The sequence below is a fragment of the Nicotiana attenuata genome, unplaced genomic scaffold (genome assembly GCF_001879085.1).
Source record: "Nicotiana attenuata strain UT unplaced genomic scaffold, NIATTr2, whole genome shotgun sequence".
Lineage (NCBI taxonomy): Eukaryota > Viridiplantae > Streptophyta > Magnoliopsida > Solanales > Solanaceae > Nicotiana > Nicotiana attenuata.
In genome coordinates, this window is record NW_017672834.1 from 100,682 (window position 1) to 121,569 (window position 20,888).

At 36.8% G+C, this 20,888-nt stretch overlaps 2 protein-coding genes across 3 annotated transcripts; one reads left to right on the forward strand and one right to left on the reverse strand.

The window, feature by feature from the left end:
- Nucleotides 1-9,620: 9,620 nt before the first annotated feature.
- LOC109214638 lies at nt 9,621-11,277 on the reverse strand. The gene is made up of 3 exons (XM_019378577.1): nt 10,509-11,277; nt 10,005-10,368; nt 9,621-9,768 (listed from the first exon to the last, which is right to left on the reverse strand). The coding sequence occupies exons 1-3, from the start codon at nt 11,275-11,277 to the stop codon at nt 9,621-9,623; spliced, it is 1,281 nt and encodes a 426-aa protein (XP_019234122.1).
- Nucleotides 11,278-14,941: 3,664 nt separating this feature from the next.
- On the forward strand, nt 14,942-20,357 carry LOC109214641 (protein PIN-LIKES 7-like). 2 transcript variants are annotated; one of them, XM_019378580.1, is made up of 11 exons: nt 14,942-15,093; nt 16,967-17,294; nt 17,930-18,009; nt 18,203-18,327; nt 18,507-18,628; nt 18,711-18,914; nt 19,013-19,129; nt 19,256-19,356; nt 19,539-19,591; nt 19,869-20,054; nt 20,158-20,357. In XM_019378580.1, the coding sequence occupies exons 2-11, from the start codon at nt 17,160-17,162 to the stop codon at nt 20,280-20,282; spliced, it is 1,248 nt and encodes a 415-aa protein (XP_019234125.1). In that variant the 5' UTR covers nt 14,942-15,093; nt 16,967-17,159; the 3' UTR covers nt 20,283-20,357. The 2 variants fall into 2 exon arrangements, with proteins under 2 accessions (XP_019234125.1, XP_019234126.1); XM_019378581.1 differs by having other exon boundaries at nt 19,016-19,129.
- Nucleotides 20,358-20,888: the final 531 nt, after the last annotated feature.

Here is a 20,888-nt window from a genome sequence, read left to right on the forward strand (position 1 = left end):
AATTGTGGAGCAAATTAGAGAAGGAAGAGTTAAGTGGAAGCTTTGGTGCAGCAAGAAAAGTTATTTTCAACCACAAATTGTCTAGATTTCGAGGTACTTTATTCAATATAATCAATCCCAACCATTGTTAATTCTAAATTCAAGGTATATCGTATTACTCCATCGATATGGGTATCGTTAATTTATTATGGTTTGAGTTAAATAGTGATATTGGTAACTAATGAGTTTCAATTGAATTAGATACAAGAAATACTGAGGAATAAGATTAATTTTCTTATTCTGAGTAATTGAATAATATTCTGGTAGTTACTTTGGAGGTATTGTGAGTGCTTGCAAAACACTACATAAAATAGAGTAAATTGCTAATTTTCGAAGAAACCTAAGTTCTTCTTTGCCCATTCCAAATTGTATTAGAAATCTAAATTTAATGACAAACATGGAAAGAAGAATTAGTTTCCTATCCATTTTAGTATATTGAAGTGATTAACAGAGCATCAACATTCATATTATAAAGGAATGAAATAGGTAAATATTTTTATCAAATGGGGGAGGTGTAGACCAGTTACATTGGAAATTCACGAAGTTAATACATGGATTGATTTTGTCACAAATAGGTAGTTAAAAGAAGTGGAATGAAGTGCTCGAGGTGACGTGTTTGCTATTCCTGCACGAGTACTGTGAGTAGTAATCTTACCATAATTTGTGTTTTCATAACCTGCATGGTTTATATATAATTTTGAAAATAAATGTGTTACCGATGCTTTGAAATTGCATGTGGGATAAGTCTTTTACTTGATATGGTACCGAATAGTTTACTTGAGATGTTTACCGGTTAATCTAAATTTTTCACTGTTACTAGATATGTTTTACCGTTACTTGAGATGTTATAGTTATTTAAATATTATCACTATTACAAGACATGTCGTACTATTACTTGAGACATGATTTACGTTACCGAAATAAAATTATAAGATTTTATAAGAAATGATATGCCCTTTATTATTTTGAAAATACTTTTGTACGAGTATTTACTGCTTACAAGAAAGAGTATAAATGGGAGGAGACTTTGAAGGATCCCGTAGCTAACGGCGGGTTCGTTAGACCCGGTGCACCTTGTATTTACAGATTACCAATTACAGTTATAGCCCTCCATAGTGGGAAGGTAGAACTAGCATACAGTTACAGTTTTCTCTCGAATAGGGACCTACAGTTATATATGACTCCTTTTACGAAGGGGTCCACACAGTGATACTGATTACATGATCCTTTCTTGGAAACCTCCCAAATATAAAGGTTTGCTATGAGACAGTGCTTACCGAGTTTATTACCGAATTTTTCAATTGATTTTGTTACGCGAAACACATGATGAGACTGTTTATTGTGTATTGTTTCTGAAAGGGTATTCTTATAATATTTTCTGCATAATATACGTGCATGTTTTCTGACTTGTGCCCAATAAAAATGGTTGTGGTTAAGTGTTATTACTCACTGACCTAGCGACTCATTCTCCGCTAATTTTTTTACAAAGACAACAGTTGACGTAGGCGAGGATCTCGTTAATTAGAGCGTACAAGTTGATAGTTCTTGGTGAACCTCGCACTTGTTCGCGTGGGCGGAGATTTTATTTATTTTTATGGTCTTTTCTTTGAACTCTTAGAGTCGCTCCATAGTGTTAGTGTCTTGAGTATTCTTTGTTATTATAGATTTATGTTGAGTATCACTCATTCTTATCAAATTTAGAGATAAAGTAGTATTTGTAGTTGTTGGTGGGTGGACTATTAAAGGTACATATTTATTTTGAATAATTGATAAGGTCATTGTCATTTGAATTGCTATTAGGATGTTTGGTTGCTGATTTGAGACAGGAAAAATTTTTGGATAGTCCAAAACAGGGGAAACTCTGTCCGATTTTCTGTAAAATACCAATGAGTCTTACTTGGGGGCACTTGCTCCTAGGTGCCGGTCATGATCCTAAATTAGGTCGTGACAGATGGATAGCTTCCGTAGTCGACCGATCTGGCATGAACCCAAACTGGTTATCGAATATGGACACCGTCCTCCTCACCCTCACTTCTACCACCCTTTCCCAAACTTTCATGATATGACTTAGTAACTTAATACTCATATAGTTGTTACAACTCTGGATATCACCTTTGTTCTTGTAAAAGTGTACCACCTTGCTCCACCTCCACTCATCCGGCATCCTCTTCATCTTGAAAATAACATTAAATAGCTCGGTCATCCACTCTATGCCTGCTCTACCCACACACCTCCAAAATTTTACGGGAATTTTATCTGGTCCAGTTGCTCTACCCCTACTCATCTTACGCATAGCCCCATGACCTCCTCAATCTTAATGCGCCTATAGTACCCAAAGTCTTGGTGACTCTCGGAATGCCCCAATTCACCTAGCACAATGTCCCGATCTCCCTCTTTGTTCAAAAGTCTATAAAAGTAAGTATGCAACCTCTGCTTAATTTGAGCATCTCCCATCAATACTCTACCGTCCTCATCTTTGATACACCTCACTTGGTCTAGATCCCGAGCCTTCATCTCTCTCGCTTTGGCTAGTCGAAATAACTTCTTATCCCCGCCTTTTACCCTAGTTCCTTGTACAGATGACCAAATGCCGCAGTCTTAGCCTCCGTGACCACCAACTCCACCTCCTTCCAAGCTACTTATACCTCTCTCTGTTCGCTCTCCTCTCATCCTCGCCTGTGCTCCCTACTAACTTCAGATACGCCGCCTTCTTCGCTTTCACTTTACCTTGGACCACTTCATTCTACCATCAATCGCCTTTGTGCCCGCCAGAGTAACCCTTCGAGACCCCTAGCACCTCTCTCGCCGCCTCCCTAATATAGTTCACCATCGGCGTCCACATAGCGCCAGCGTCCCCACTACTCCTCCAGGCTCCCATATCCGATAACCTCCCATCCAACTCCTGAGTTTTATCCTTAGTCAAGGCTCCCCACCTAATCCTTGGTCGTCCTCATACACGTCATTCCTCAAAAAATTTAAAAAGATTTTCAAAATTTTGTAGAAAAAAAAGAGTATTTTATTTGTAAAAATTATCGAACAAACACAACTTTAGAACTCAAAAAAGAAATAGCAAAATATATTTTCACTTTTTTCCCGGAACAATCTCTACTTTTAGATGAACTTGTTAAAATCAAGTCAAAAATCGACAAAATAAGCAATAAGCTGTAAGTAGAGGCGTGTTCAAGTCGAGGGGGTATGGGTTCACGTGAACCCATACTTCTCCTTACACCATGTATAACAATATTATATTTTTTTCAAAATTACTTAAATATATGTGCGTGAACACATGCTTAAAGACTATTATGGTCCAATTATTATTGGATGCATCTCTACAAGTGAAAGTAACAGTACAAATCCTACTCTGAACGGTCTCGTTTTCAGCACAGAGTATAGATATATATGTGAAAATTACTAAAAAATTTAAAAAGAATATAATTTTGAACCTATAATTTTAAAAGTGCAGTGGGTCAAGGTAAGAGACTAAAGCTAAACCATTCAAATATAAATTCTAGATGTACCTCTTCACAATAGTGCACCCATCCTCTTAAAATCTTGAATCCGCCTCCGGCATAGGTGACGATAACGTTGGACCTATGAAATCAACACTACCGCTTTGCACAAGTTAAAGGTATGACAGTCACATCAATTCCGGCCTTAACTACTCGAAGTACAGCTTTTATTCAACAAATAAACACTACTAGTATATTCACAGCACTTTCACTTTCATAGTACTGCCACCTGGACATTTTACAACCCCGTACTTCAATCCAATGTCGGGGTTAGTATCCATAAATAAAAAGTAGAATTGCACATGCAAAATAGCTCCAGGATTATTCAAGAATGTTCTTACAAGTACTGGTAATAATAACAACCCCCGGAGGAGACACATTAAAATAAAAAAAATTATCTAGCAAACTAGTTAATTTTCCGGCGAAAGGGTGCGACACGCCTTCGCCTGAAAATGAACTATTTTGCTAGATTATTTTTTTTATTTTATGTATATTTATTATACGTTGATTTTTTTTGACTTTTCGATGTATCTACTTATTTATATTTTGATACTTCTTGATGAAAATTCCGGATCCGCCACTGCCTCACTCCCCTTTTTTGGGAACAGTCGCGGAGTACGTAACTCTTGATTAATAAAACGGAAAAGGGTTCAAAATGCCCCTAAACTATTGGAAAAGGTTTAAAAATACCCTTCATCCACATATCGGGCTAAAAATATCCTTCCATCACTTGTTTGGTTCACTTATGCCCTTTGACCGTTAGGTCAATGCTAAATTAAAAATAATTATTATTCTTTTCGTAAAACTTAAAAAAAATATTTTGCAAAATATTTTCATTTTTAACTAATGCACCAATAGTCCCACTAATTTAGTAAAGTCTTCTTATTTATCTTTTTTCTGTTTTTACAAGAAAATATTTTTTTTTCATTTTTTCAATTTTTTTAAAGCATTTTTTTTTGTAAAAACTGAAAAAAATTTGTAAAAACAGAAAAAAATTGTTTTTAATAAAATATTTTATTTTTTTAAAAACTGGAAAAAATATTTCAACAAAATATTTTTCGTTTTTGAAAAATAATTTTTTTCTGTTTTTTTAAAAGCATTTCGTTTTATTTTCGTTTTTCAGTTTTTTTTAAAGAAAAAATATTTTTATTTTTTTAAAAAACAGGTGTAGGCATATAAATTTTAAATTCATAAAAGAATTTGGACTTATATTTTAAATTCAAGATATATTGGTCCAAATAAATATATGGGCTAATATAAATTGAATAATTATATAAGTCCAATATAAATAGATTAAATAAATAAGTCTTAATCCATTGGGTTAGCCCATTTAATTGGGCTAAAGTGATTAGCCCACTTCATTAAGCCCAAGATGTCATCTTCCTAGAGGCCCAGTTTGATGTCACGTGTCAAATGACGTGGCGCGCCAAGTCAAACTGAAGAGCCAATAGGATCATGCCACGTGTCAAAATGACAAGGCATGTCCAGTCACACTAAAAGGCCAATGAAATCGCGCCACGTGTGCAAGTGACATGTTCTGGCCAATCAAATGCAGCCATGTCACACTTCAATTTGATTGGTCGAAAAGAGTTTGTTCTTATCACAACTCTTCCCTTCCACAACTATAAATAGGGGTCTTCATAACTCAGAAAAGACACCAGAAGTTATAACAAGAAGCAAGAGAGAGCTCGTGGATCAAACGCCGCAAATTTCTCTACAAGTTTCAAGCTTCAAGCAATCAAGTTCAAGCTCAAGAACGAAGAAGAAATCAAGTTCAAGTTCAAGAACGAAGAAGAAATCAAGTTTAAGTTCAAGAACGAAGAACAAATCAAGGTCAAGTCCAAGCAATCAAGCTCAAGCTCAAGAACAAGATCATCGCTCGTGGCAACAAACATAGATTCAAGATCAAGCTCAAAGGCCCTTGAATTTATTTACCATTAGAATCAGAGGATTCATAGAGATTGTAACACTCAAATATTCGAAATAAGATACTACGATTGTTGCGATATTTTATGTCTTGATTTTATTTTCTCGAACCAAATTTATTGTCTACAACAGGAAAAAAAATATTTTTCAAAAACAAAAATATTTTGTTGAAACTATTTTTTTTAGTTTTCAAAAAACGAAAATATTTTATTAAAAACATTTTTTTTCCTATTTTTACAAAAAAAAAATCAGTTTTTACAAACAAAATGCTTTAAAAAACTGAAAAAATGATTTTTTTTGTTTGTAAAAACTGGAAAAAAAAAAAGATGAAGAAGACGTTGCTAAATTAGTGGACTACTGGTGCATTAGTTTAAAAAATTTAAGTTTTACAAAAAGAATAATAATTACTTTTAATTCAGCATTGACCTAACGGTCAAAGGGCATAAGTGAACCAAAAAGGTGGATGGAGGGGTATTTTTAGCCCAATAGGTGGATGAAGGATATTTTTAAACTTTTTCCAATAGTTTAGGGGCATTTTGAACCATTTTCCGTTAATAAAAAGAAAGATTGATATCTTTCTCATCACCAATAAGTCAATGCACCCAATTTTTTCGATTCCAGTCTATCATGTATCATTCTTAAATATTGGTAAGACACATCAATTGACATCACCTTAGGATGGCATAGGTTAAAAGTGAAGGGCAAGGTTCAAGCAAGAAAAAGTTTACGGTGAATATCCAGACACCCAGAGACGAGGAAGAGCCTAGTAATCAAAATACTTTGGGAAATTAAAAATAAACATAGATTCTGAAATTCCCGAATAGAACAACCAGCACCCAGTACCTCTATACTGTCCAACATTAACAACAATTTTTCTGTGGTAACTCTTCACCTTCAAAAGCCATATCTTAATTTGGAATAGTTTTCCTCTCTTTTCAAGTCAAGTACGTCTTCCCAAAAAGGAAAAAGGAAGCAATGTAGTTGTAAGGTGATCACTAATTTGGATTGTTGAATACTTATCATTATAGTTATCCTTTTGAAAAAGAATAAATTCTAATTAGATTTCGCCTCTTCTTCCTAGTAAATCTGTGCTAAAAAAATGCAAAACAACTCAAGAAGAACACACAACTTGCCAGCAGCCAATTTGGATTTAACTTATATTTATTCAACTCAATTACGTGTCATTCTATAGTCAGCTTTGTTTGGATCAAAAGATATCACAACCTTTTTGAACAAATCAATCAATGAAAATGAAAGGGTAAATCATAGCAAAGAATAATAATCACTTAGAACGAAAGAAGATAGGCAATGAACACGCGAAAATTGTTTAATCTCATGAAGATCTGTGATTGGATGTTAGAAAATGCTTATCTGAAAGTATTACAATTGTTGCTATATCTTAGAGATGTTACTGAGAGAGAGAAAAAAGAAAAAGAAGCCCCCCTTTACAAAGTTATTCCCCCCATTATATAGAAGGGACGAACGCCTTCTGGGTCCTACAAAACAATTCCTGGGCCCCCTCCAAGGAACCTCCTTAGCACCTCGTATCGGAGTCATGTTAAGCTGTGAGGACCTCGCCGTTGGTCGTGCTCGTCTGTGATCGTGGTCGTGGTTATCCAAATTTGGACCCTTACAGTTAGTCCCTCCGCTGGTAGAGGTCGCAATTCGATGCGTCCTCGATAAGCGGACACCGTTTGCTCTTCGCGGAGAAATTTGGTTTCATGAAGTTCCACATCCTGGTCAACTGCGGGGGGTCAACGTGCTCAGCAAGGTATCGGCGCTGTGTCTCATCATGAAATGACGTCATCTGCCTTTTCGTCATCATTACGCGCGTTTTCGAGACTGTATCTAGCTGCCTATATTCGAAGCTTTTTGGCTTCTTTCTTATCTTGTGGGAGCGTTCCATCCTGCAAATATGTTACGAGACGGTTGCGCCAGTCCCAGGTTAGGTTTACAGAATGTACCTCGACTTGGTCTATGGCGGAATGTAGAAGGGTGACCACGTTTTCCTTGTTGATATTTTTGGTTGCGGCTGCTAGCTTGGCGAGGCCATCTGCTTCGATATTTTGTGCCCTGGGTATTTGGTCGAGGCGGCATTCATCGAATTCTGGCAGCAGTTTGTGAATTTCTGACTGGTACTTTTGTAGTCTTTGTTCTTTGATTTGGAAAGTCCCAGTGACTTGGTTCACTACGAGTTGAGAGTCGCAATGGAGGATGAGTCGTCGAGCACCATATTTGAGGGATAATTTCAATCCTGCAATCACAGCTTCATACTCGGCCTCGTTGTTAGTCATCTCGGGGCATCGTATGGCTTGGCGAATTACTTTGCTCGTAGGAACCTCGAGGACGAGTCCCAGTCCCGATCCTGATGCATTAGATGTGTCGTCGGTGTAGAGGACCCAGAGGTCGAAATGTGCGGAAGCGCGGAGCGCCTCCTGCTCTACTTCAGGCAGTATTTCCGCGCTGAAATCAGCAACGAAGTCGGCGAGTACCTGCGACTTAATGGCAGTTCGCGGTTGGTATGTTATGTCGTGCTCGCTTAATTCTATGGCTCATTTGGCCAATCTTCCCGATAATTCGGGTTTGTGTAGGATGCCCCTGAGGGGGAAGGTTGTCACCACTTTTATGGGATGACATTGAAAATATGGTCTAAGCTTTCGTGAAGCTACGACTAGTGCCAAAGCTAGTTTCTCAAGGTGTGGGTACCTTGTTTCGGCATCAATTAAGGTTTTGCTGATATAGTAAATCGGAGATTGCGTACCTTTGTTTTCGCGGATCAAGACTGCACTTACCGCGACTTCGGAGACTGCCAGGTATACTAGTAGGCATTCACCTGGGTCTGCCTTGACGAGTAGTGGTGGCGAGGATAGGTACGCTTTCAGCTTTCTCAGGGCGTCGACGCATTCTGCATTCCACTGCAATCCGTGCTCTTTTCTTAGCACATTGAAGAATTTATGGCATATGTCTCATGATCGTGAAATGAACCTCGATAGGGCGGCTATTCGTCCTATTAATTTCTGCACCTGCTTCTTGCTGGTCAACGTCTCCGGTAATCCTTCGATGGCTCTGATCTGATCCGGGTTGACCTCGATACCCCTTTGCGACACCAGAAAACCAAGGAATTTTCCCGAAGTTACACAGAAGGCGCATTTTTCGGGATTCAATTTCATCCCATATTGCCTCAGAATCTCGAAGGCTTCCTTCAGATGACCAATGTGATCCTCTTTCTTTTTTGATTTTACTAGCATGTCATCGATGTAGACTTCCGTGGTCTTACCGAGTTGTTCTTTGAACATTTTGGTGACTAATCTTTGATACGTCGCCCCTGCGTTCTTGAGTCCGAACGGCATTACTTTGTAGCAGTACGTTCCTCGTTGAGTGATGAAAGTGGTCTTTTCTTGGTCTTCTTCGGCCATTAGAATTTGGTTGTAACCAGAGTAGGCATCCAAGAAGCTTAGTAGTTCGTGTCCCGTCGTCACATCGATGAGCTGGTCGATGTGTGGTAGCGGAAATGAATCTTTAGGGCATGCTTTGTTCAGGTCGGTGAAGTCGACACACATCCGCCATTTCCCGTTTTTCTTTTTGACCATGACCACATTGGCGACCCATTGGGGATATTTCGACCCTCGGATGGAACCATTAGCGAGTAATTTATCAACCTCTTCGCTAATCGCCTCATTGATGGCGGCATTAAATTTTCTCCTCATTTGTCGCACCGGCGGGTACAGAGGATCGACATTCAGCTTGTGTGTGGCGATATCCCTCGGGATTCCTGGCATATCTGAATGGGAAAAGGAAAACAAATCGGCATTGTTAGTTAAGAACTCATGATATTTACCTGGTTCTGAGAGGTTGTGTCCGATGTAGGCCTTTATTGTGCCGTCGGTGTTGTCCAGTTGGATGGGGTCGAGGTCTTCTACGGTAGCCTTGCAGGCTTCTACAACATACGGGTCTTTGATGGCCTCTATTTGTACGTCGGGTTTGGTTCCCGACATGGCTGATTGCTATGCTTCTGCACTTGCCCCTTGAAGTTGTTTGGTGTGTGTGCAATCCTAGGCGATGCGGTAGTATTCTTGGGCGGTGCGTTGCTCGCCTCGGATGCTAAATATCCCCCATGGGGTAGGAAATTTGATTACTTGATAGAAACTAGACGGGACGGCTCGCATGGCATGTATCCACGGACGCCCTATGATAGCGTTGCAGGCTGTTTCTTGGTTCATGACGTGAAACGTCATTTCTAGGGTGACCCCTCCTGCCAGAACGGGCAACATTATTTCTCCCGAGGTCCATTCCACTGCATCGTTAAAACCCGTTAGTGTTATGCAACGAGGTATTATCTTATCCTCGAATCTCATCTGTGAGACGACTCTGGGATGGATAATACACGCGCCGCTCCCGTCGTCAACCATTATTCTTTTCACATCAGTATCAGCAATACGTAAGGTTATAATTAAAGCATCATAGTGAGGGAAAGACAAACCATTGGCATCCGACTTATCGAAGATGATACTATCTTCGAAGTCGTCATACCGTTCATGGGCGATTGTCTGCTTGAGTTTATGTATGGTGGTGAATTTCACATGGTTGATTGCTTCATCGTCGCCGCCTCCGATGATCATTTGTATGATACGGGCTGGCGAGGTTGGCTTCGGTGGTCCCTGATCGCGACCTCGAGCGAAGTTGGTTCGTCCTTGGTCGCTCAGTAGTTCTTTCATGTGCCCCTGGTTTAACATTCTTACTACTTCTTGCTGCAGACCTATGCAGTCTTCGGTTTTGTGTCCCCTTTCCTGGTGGAATTCACACAGAATGTTCGATCTCCGGGTGCTCGGGTCCGACCTCATCTTTTGCGACCACTGCACCTTTGTGCCAAGCTTTTCCAGTGCATATACTATTTCTGAAGGAGAAACGCAAAAGTTATGAGCGGAAAGCAATGGAGGCATACCTCTTTCGTTTTTGTGTGGCCCGGTATGTCGGGGCATGACATCTGCTTGTAGTGGTGGTGGTGGGATGGACGCCCGAATGTAAGGCTGATGCCTTTCTCGATTGAAAAGGGATAGTTGATCCCTCCGCCCGTCGTTACGGCGCTCCCTCCTTGCTTCGGTCTGGGTGGTCCATTCAAGTCTTCCTCATCCGCTCTTACTTCGGCACAATAGGCGTTATGGATTTCTTCCCATGTAGTGGGAGGGTATTTCATGATCCTGCTCAACAATTTTTTTGTTGCTTTCGACCCGCTTCTGTTTAACCCATTCTGGAAGGCTGCCACCGCCATTCCCTCCGAAACGTTGGATAGGCCCATTCTTACCCTGTTAAATCTGGCTAGGAAGTCTCGAAGTCCCTCGCCCATCATTTGTCTGACGGCGAAGATGTCATTTACTTTGGCTTCCGCCTTTTTTACTCCCGCGTGGGCGGTTACGAACTTATCTGCCATTTCTTCGAATGTTGATATTGACCTCGCTGGTAGTTGGGAGTACCATGTCAGCGCTCCCCCTGTCAGAGTTTCGCCGAATTTTTTCAACAGTACCGAGGGAACTTGTTCTTTCGACAGATCGTTGTCTTTTACCGCGGTGACATAGTGAATCAGGTGATCCTTCGGATCCGTGGTGCCATCGTATATTTTCAATGGCATTTTGAATGTTTTCGGGATAGTGGGGGGGGCTGCTCCTTTACTATACGGCTGCTCGACGAATCGGCCTGCATCGCGTTTCGGTAGCAACTTCGGAGCGCCCGGTATTTTATCGACTCTTTCCTGATGTTCTTTCATCTGATCACGGAGTGTTTTGTTCTCGTTCTCCATATCTTCCATTTTCTTTAGAATGGCCGCGATTGCATCATTATCTGCATCAACGACAATATGAGTGTTACCGGCGATTGGAGTTTACGGCTCATCGGCGACAGCTGCGGTTGCTGCGTGTATTGAGCCTCCGATATTCCTTCGAGTGGGTTTGTCCAGTATGCTGCTCAAGGTGTTTGTCAGCCATTCCTCTAATAGTCTATTCACAGCTGGTGGTTCTTCTCCTGCTGCGGACGTTGAGGTTTCCTTCTCGCGTGAGATAACCACGCTTTCATGAGGGGTGGACACGATATTTCCCTCGAGTATAACACTTGGCGTTACGCTTTCATCGTTTTCCCTGCCGGCTTCGTTGATGGAGCCTAGCAGGTTGTTCGTGACGTCTACTATCGCCTTCGATCTTGTCTCTCCCTTTCCTGCCATTGCTGAACTTTGCGAGGTTGAGAATAGGTGTTTACTTCTTTCGGTGATCTAGGCGAAACTAAAATCTTGGCTATAGAAATCCCCACAGACGGCGCCAAATTGTTTGGATCAAAAGATATCACAACCTTTTTGAACAAATCAATCAATGAAAATGAAAGGGTAAATCTTAGCAAAGAATAATAATCACTTAGAACGAAAGAAGATAGGCAATGAGCACACGAAAATTGTTTAATCTCATGAAGATCTGTGATTGGATGTTAGAAAATGCTTATCGGAAAGTATTACAATTGTTGCTATATTTTAGAGATGTTACTGAGAGAGAGAAAAGAAAAGAAGTCCTCCTTTACAAAGTTATTCCCCCCATTATATAGAAGGGACGAACCCCTTCTGGGTCCTACAAAACATATTCCTGGGCCCCCTCCAAGGAACCTCCTTAGCACCTCGTATCGGAGTCATGTTAAGTTGTGAGGACCTCGTCGTTGATCGTGCTCGTCTGTGGTCGTAGTCGTGGTTATCCAAATTTGGACCCATACAAGCTTTAGAACAATAACAATAATATCATACTACTATGAGAGAATTACATAAGATACCATATAGTCCAAAAATAAAGCAATTTATTCATGAGATGCACGCTAGCTGCTTCATGTGTGGGATGTAACTCAAATTCTTCTCGTTTTGTTTTCTTTTCTAGAATCAATTACTGATAATGATATTCACATGCCAAATTGTTGGGTAGATTCAAGTCAAATCAGATGCCTCGTAAATTTCTGTTTGACAAATTTTATTTAATTCCGACGATGGCTTCTTTGCTTGTACACTTCCACATTCAGCACATTCACATCCGTTAACAACGTAAAGTATAATTTGTTTTACTATTAGTTCACCTAAAATAATATAATTACTGACAATTGTTCATGGAGTAATAATACAATAGTAACTTAAAAATATATACAAAATAATTTGTTACAATACATTATAATTATAATATAAATTAAATCCATTTACACAAACAATGTTTTGCTGAGAACATGTAGACGTATAGACACGTGCAGTGGCGGATCCAGGATTTTAAAGTTATGGGTGCTCGTCGATAAAAACTTCAAAAGAAGAGGAAAAATGAATTTACTTGTAGGTGCTCACTCAATATTTATCTAAATATTTGTACAGTTGCCTATATAAATTTATTAATATGGTCAAAGTTAATGGGTGCTTAAGCACCCAGAGGAAAAGACTTCGGTAGTCCCTAAAATATGCTCATTGGAGTATTTTTGTCCCTTACCTATACCACTAAATATAAAATATCCCTTATCTTTATAAAAGTGGACAATTATGATCTAACCCTTAACAGTGTTTATAAAACTAACGGAAAAAGCTTCAAATAGTGTTAAAAATAGCGCTGTTAAATATTCTGTTAGTATCCCATCACTTCATGACCTTGTAAACTCAGACTGCACCATTGAAATCCTCTGCTTCCAATGCAAGATTATTCACCAACTTTGTAACCAAAAAAGATAAAAAATTACAGAATCAAATACCCTTTTCAAGGTTCAGGAACACACATTTGAATGTGTTTGTTATAAACATAAAAAAAGTTCTTTAGTTTCTTAATGAATGCATGAAGCTTCACACACACAGTTAGAGCAGAGTTTTCACTTTTCTACTGTTTCTCAATCTATGTGTACATAAACATTAGGAAAAAAATGCACTCTCCGTCTTTAAATTTCGAAGCTGGCTTTGTGCATATGTATATTAATGTACCCATATTTTTAGAAGAAAATAAAGGAATTAATCAGTGAATATACCTATATGGAGTTAGGTACAGTTCCTTAAGTTAGTATCAGCTAAAAAACTTATGCAGGAAATTATATTGTAATAGACCAATTCAAACTAAAATAATCAGATATGTGAGAGAGATTATATATTTTCCACCTCTTTTTTACCACAAGGTCATGAAGCAGAAGGTTTGAATTCTTAAAAAAAGCCTCAAAGCATAGAGCTACAAACTAGTACGGAACGATAGCTTCAAAAGCTTCAATTTCAATTACTTCGTTACGAGCAAATCACACGAATTGGTAACATATTGCAAGAAGATGCAGTAAACACTGCATCGCTTTAACGAACTCCTAGATGGTTATACAACATCGCTTATTTTTCGATTTTCCTTCCGCCGAACTTCGATTCTTTTGATTCCATGAACTTCGATTCTTTGATTTATTCTTCTAGGGCTCATAGTTTCTAAATTAGAGAGCGTCGAGTTGAATTTCTAAGAATTTTGGGAGAAAAGGGGTGGAGTTCGATTATGGATTTCAGGAGAAAGAAGGTCTGATGGGTAGGAGAGCGAGTGAATGAAGCAGAAAAATGAGAAATGGGAAACTAACAGAATATTTAACAGCATTAATTTTAACACTTTTTGAAGCTTTTTCCGTTAGTTTTATAAACCCTGTTAAGGGTTAGACCATAGCTGTCCACTTCTAAAAAAATAAGGGATATTTAATATTTAGTGGTATAAGGGACAAAAATACTCCTATAGGCATATTTTAGGGACTACCAATGTCTTTTCCCTTTAAGCACCCACAACTCCCCGTGGTAATGTAAAACCTATCTTATCATTGATTAACCTCTTTTCTTTTTTAACAGGTGAACCAGATAAATGATAATCATATTATTATTACGTAGTCATATATATCTACTTGTCCGAGAGGGACAAAGGAGGCAATTAGCTGATGTAACGCCACCAATTTAGAATGTTCACGACTTTTCGATTATGATTAACCTTTTAAAATCTAATAGGAATTTCTCCTCTTTTCCTTGTGTGCCAAAAATGTAAACTAACTTAAAAAATAACTTATCAGCAACCAATTTGGATTTGCATTCAACAAAATTACATATCATTGTAGAGTCAGCACCCTTATATCATACCGTTACTACAAATTAAATTAAATTACTATAATCCTTTTCCAGGTCGACTTGCACTTTTGTCCTCAAAAATGGTCCTAGATCAATAGCCAGTCATTAATCAAAATGTTCGATGCCAACCCATTTTTCCGTTCATGTACGTAGAGTTTGAGTCCAACACGGACCATATCAGTCATGAAGTAATTATTTATACTCGAGAGCTAGCTGTATCAATTGCAAGAAATAAAATTAAAAAATTAAACTAATAATTACTTACTAAGTATGTAAAGTTGTCACGGATTACGTATTACAACAAGTATCACCAGCCATATATATAAGAAGGTCCGCTACAATTGGAGTTGTATTACATTTTTTCCATTCTTCTATATTTCAAAATATCCAACTCTTCCTTCTTTCTCCGACGACGTCGACGCTTTTTTTTCTTTCTCGGCCGTCGGATTTTCAAGATTCAATTTTGTCAAAAAAACATAAATTGGATATATATAATTCCAGGTTCGTTTCTTATGTTTCCTGCTACCTTTTCTTCTCTTTTCTTATTTCATCTTTTTTGGGGGGCTGATTTGGAATTTTTTTTCAAATTTAAAATTAAGATGCATGGATGTTATTTCTTGTTGCTGCAGTTAGAATTCTTTCTTTTGTATTCTGTTTTGGCTATTAAAAACGAAAGATGGCTAGCATTAACAGAATTTTATGATTTATGCATGAAAAAAAAAAAAAACAGAATATTAAAATTTCTGTAAGGATTAACTGAATTTTTCTTCTTTTGTCTTCTGGGTCCTCCTTGTGCAAGAACATGAGCTGAGAAATATACTTATAATCATTATTATTATTTTTTGTCTTAATTTATTCTTGAGGTGGAAATGTTTTGTCTAAAAGTAGAAATAACCAATTTCGGGTGGCAACAAACGAAGAAGATTACTTGTCACAAATTAACCTGACATTTTGGTAATGAAAAGGTTCCTTGAGTTAAACCAATAAGCATATATCTGAGGTAAAGATGGTTTATACATGTTTCTTCTTCTAAATTCTAATTATACAAAATTAATTGGGGAGAGTTAATTAAAGCTTTGAGGGGCACAAACACGTTAATTACATGATATTTTTTTCAAGTTAATACACCCAGAAAACAAAAAGATAATGAGTTTCCCCAAAAAATTTAACTCAATTCGATGTTTGAGAAAACATGCATTGGACTCAAATTAATAAAATACTATGTATTTGGTATGATCGAGCGTTGTTATCACAAAAGGTTTAAACATTTCTTCATCAAAAGGAGAAATGATTCTCCTAATTTAGAGGGGAAGTGATTTTCCTCTTGACTTTTAATTTCATATTACTTATTCAATCTAACACTTGGACATTATTATTATTCTTTAAATTTAAAAGTTTCATCAAAAAGTAATTTCCAATTTTCTAAAATTATTTTTAATCTTTAGTAGTATACTTTATCTTTCCCAAAATAAAATTTAGTCTACTCAACCAAATTCCCAAGAACAAAATAACTTTCGTCGTACCAACTACACTTTTATCTCACACCCTTTATTTTTATTATTATTATTATTATACCATCAGACTGTCTCTGCCGAAACTTGGTTTAGAGTCTTATCATGAATTTGAAAAAAAAAAATGAAAAAAAAAAATAGAGGTTGGCGTGCATGGTCCTGTAGGAGTTGGGAGACAAACTCGTATGGTTATTATGGAGCCACACCTCCAATACTTTCTTTCAAATGATGATTTTGCATTTGGCTGCTCAATGGTTTTGGTGTTTGATTTTGCTTCTCTTCTGTATCATTGCCTTAATCCTACAGCTAATTTGTTTTATATGTTTCTATTGCTAACACTTGTATTTGTACTTTATTTGTCAAAGAATTAACAGCTGAAACGGGGGCGAATGTAGGGTTGATTAGCCGGGTTCAATTCAACCCATAACTTTCGACGCGGAGTAAAAATTTATTAAAATTTTAAAAATAATAGATATGAACCCTTAATTTTAACAATATAATGGGTTCAGTGTTAAAAACCTTGAAAATTGAACCCATATAATTTAAATCCTAAATCCACCTCTGAGCTGAAAGGTAAATTAGAAGTGCTCAAATTTAGTTTATTGATGGTGATTTATGCATGGAAACGGATTGATTAATTATATATGTGGAAATGTGTTTAAACCCAAAGCCCATGTCATGACAAGGAAATGTAGTTTCCTGGTTCTTTCCTATGCTTACATAAATAGATGACAAAAGTCAAAAGCCATAGGACTGTACTTTTCTAACTTCATTATTAATCTTTTATTTTTTTTGGCTTATTTATTTATAATATATACCATTGCACGAACTAACATTTTGTTTTTTGTTTCTGGTACTTGCAGGATTTCGTCCTATTTTGTATTTGAGCCGTTAGTTAGAGACATTCATACGTTATAAAATACTAAAACCAGTTTTGTGAAACTCAAAAATTAGGCATTTGCAACTAGAAAAGCAGAAGAGATCAGACAGCAATCTAATTCTACATTCATAAACATTCTTTAGCTACAAATTTTTGCAAAAGAAGAAAAAGAAAAGATGGGTTTCTGGACATTATTAGAGGTGGCATCCATGCCAATACTGCAGGTTCTTATAATAAGTGTATTAGGTGCTGTAATGGCTACTGATTATCTCAAGTTACTTCCTGCTGATGCCCGCAAGTCCCTTAACAAAGTAAGTTATCTTTCTACTTTTAAGAAGATATTTTTCGACGTTCATATTGTAAGAGTTTAACATTTATACACTGACAAAACGTAAAAGAAGGCTAGTAGGTAGTTGAGTGTTTCTCCTTTGTCTTACTCAGTACTTCGCTAGCATTAGTATGACATCCTGTTATTCATAGATTGCTATTACTACCTAGAGTTTAACTGCTTTTTAGGATTCGAGCGTATTTTATTTTGTTGTTATTCCTACTTGTTGTAATTACCTTTTCTTTTGTTATCCGTTCTTCAGCCGAGGGTCTATTAGAAACAACCTCTCTGCCCTCCAGGGTAGGTGTAAGGCTGCGTACATCTTACTCTCCCCAGACCCCACTTTTGAGAAATTACTAGGCTTCTTTTCGTTGTTGTTGTTAGTGTAAATAAGTTAGTTCGGTTTAAGTATAACTTTAAACAAATATATAGAAAATTATTGTAGTAGTAATAATATTAGTTTCTTTTTGACAAAAAGAAGAAAAAAAGATAGGAAATGCATTGTCTCCTACTGCATGATTGGATATATTTGTTTTTTTCTTTCCCATCTCCTAACTTGTTGGAATTTTATCAACGTTTTAACTTGAATTATTAATATTATAAAACGTATCGCTGCAGATAGTGTTCGTGACATTTACACCTTCTCTAACGTTCGCAAGTTTGGCAGAGAGTGTCACCTTTCAAGATATCATCTCATGGTACCACATTAATATAATATGCTTTTTCATAAACATTTTTTTGATAATTGTTTAATCAACCAACAGTTTTCAAGCTTTGACCATGGTCAACAAACCCTTAAAGAAAGAAACAAATTTACTCGCACTCGTAATTTATACCAAATCATATTAATTTATCACGATACACTAATCTTACTAATTATGGTCTCCACAGGTGGTTTATGCCTGTAAATGTTGGGCTAACTTTTCTATTTGGAGGGATTTTTGGATGGATAGCTGTGAAAATATTGAAACCAAAACCTCATTTAGAAGGTCTCATAATTGCTACTTGCTCCTCAGGTACTTCCCGACTAAGGGTATTCAGTAGATGTTATATACCTCTAAAACCTAATATTTTACCTATATATCAGTATAATTTTTTTGACGAAGGGTGTTTCTTTAAGACATGTAGCTTCACACCTCACCCCCACAAAACCCCTCCACATTGTAAAAGTTTCTAATATTATTTTGACAAACAGGAAACTTGGGAAATCTTCTATTGATTGTCATTCCTGCAATTTGCAAAGAAGATGGTAGTCCATTTGGTGATCATAGAGTTTGTGCTTCTGTTGGATTATCCTATGCCTCTTTTTCCATGGCAGTAAGTTTGTTATACCTTAGTTATATTTTAAGCGTTGAAATTATGTTCCATATATCAACGCCAAATTTTCTTGATTTTGTAGCTTGGTGGTTTCTACATATGGACATACACTTATCAGCTAATACGAAGTTCGTCCTTGAAATTTAAAGCACTAAAAGCAGCAGAGGAAGAAGCATTTAAGGAACCAAACAAGGATTTAGATACAAATGAAAAGTCTTACCTTCTTGATAATAATGCTCAAGATCATCTTCCTGTTAGTGTGACAAAATCCACTGAAAATCAAACAGTAAGCTACATATATATATATATATATACACCTTTGCTTGTCTACTCTCTAACAAGTCATAATAATTAGATGTCTAATCGAACGATGAATATAACTAGCAGAAAGCATGTAAAGAAGCAGAGATGGAGCCAAAGAAAGTATGGACATGGAGCAAAATAGTAGGGGTGTTACACACTTTCTTGGAAGAGCTAACTGCACCTCCAACTCTTGGAGCTGTAAGTTCTGCTTTATATATACTCTGTATTTCTGATTTTTGACTTGGGGTTTTCAGAAAGATGTAATTAAACACTATTCTTACTTAACTTTGGGTTTTTCCTTCTTCTTTTTTTGGGTAAATTCAGATTGTAGGATTTCTGTTTGGGTCTGTAACATGGCTGAAAAACCTGGTGATTGGGGATGCTGCTCCCCTTAGAGTTATTCAAGATTCTGTCAAATTACTTGGGTATGTACTATATTTCCCAACTCTTGTTATCAAATTGGATAAAATTAATACTATAATTTTTTCCTCCTATGATCTCATTCCACTCAAAATAAGATTGTAATTTTGTATTCAACCTCTTTCTTTCAAAACTGTTTTCCTCTTTTCTCAAGTCAAAATGACATATTGATTTTTTACCTTATCAGAGATGGAACCATTCCTTGCATTACCCTTATACTCGGAGGCAACCTCACCCAAGGTAAAAGATATCCTAATTTCTTATTCACTCAATGGTGTCAAAGTAAATGTGGTCACAAGCGAATCTAGGGCGGATCTATGGCTTCAATTGAACCTCTTACTTTAGGCTCAAGCTATGCACACAAAATTTCAAAAAAAAAATCACATTTTTGACTCTCAATTCTGAATTTGCCTATAGCTTAAATGATAATTGTCTCTCGTAGACCTTTTTTGCTTTGAGGTTTACTTAATTCTTTAACTTCAAAAAACTTTTAACTTTTGCTTTGCCAATTTGACAGGATTGAGAAAGGCACAAGTAAAACCATTGATCATAATAGCAGTACTGAGTGTAAGGTATATATTGAGTCCATTGATAGGGATTGGAATTGTTAAAGCAGCAGCCAATTTAGGATTCCTACCAGCAGATCCTCTTTACCATTTTGTGCTAATGCTTCAATACACCGTCCCTCCGGCCATGAATATCGGTACGTTTAAGATGTCATTACTACTTAATTTAACATAGAACAAACTAATTAAGCTGATGTTTATGGTTTTGTTTGACTTACTGATATTGTTCCAAAAATGCAGGAACAATGACACAATTATTTGATGTAGCACAAGAAGAATGTTCAGTACTATTCATGTGGACTTACTTAGTAGCAGCACTTGCACTCACCATTTGGTCCACTGTATTCATGTGGCTTTTGTCATGATATAGTCCTTTATCAAGACGACAATCATCTTGGACTCCTGTAGACACAACAAATATTTTGTGCTTTTTGAAAGTATCTTATAGAATATATATATATATATATATATATATATATATATAGGCATACAAATTTTAGATAGTGGAAGTAGCGATTTTTTTTTTTTTTTTTTGCGTTACAGTTCTTTGATTTAAATCAACGTCGTGCCTCAGTTGATTGCTAAATGTCGACAAGCTCTTCAATGCCAGCTCCATGAGAGAGCTTGTATGTTGTTTTACATTTATTTATGACAAATATATATCATTATGAGAGAACTTCTAAGATGCTGGAATGCAATTAACACTTTACTTTTAACATGCCCCTTCAAATTCAAGGTGGGAAAACCAAATTGAATTTGCTTATTTTTAAAAGCAATATAAAAAATAAATATTACCTGAAAACATGTTAGAAGTCACCTGAAAAGACTGGAAGTTTTCTTTTCAATTGATGATACAGTCAATTCATTTAGTTCAATTTTTCTTGAAATATTGTTGATCTTTTAATAAGATTTTATAAATTTAAAAACTTCTTCCAACTGAGGCAACTATTCAATTTATTCTATAATCAGTA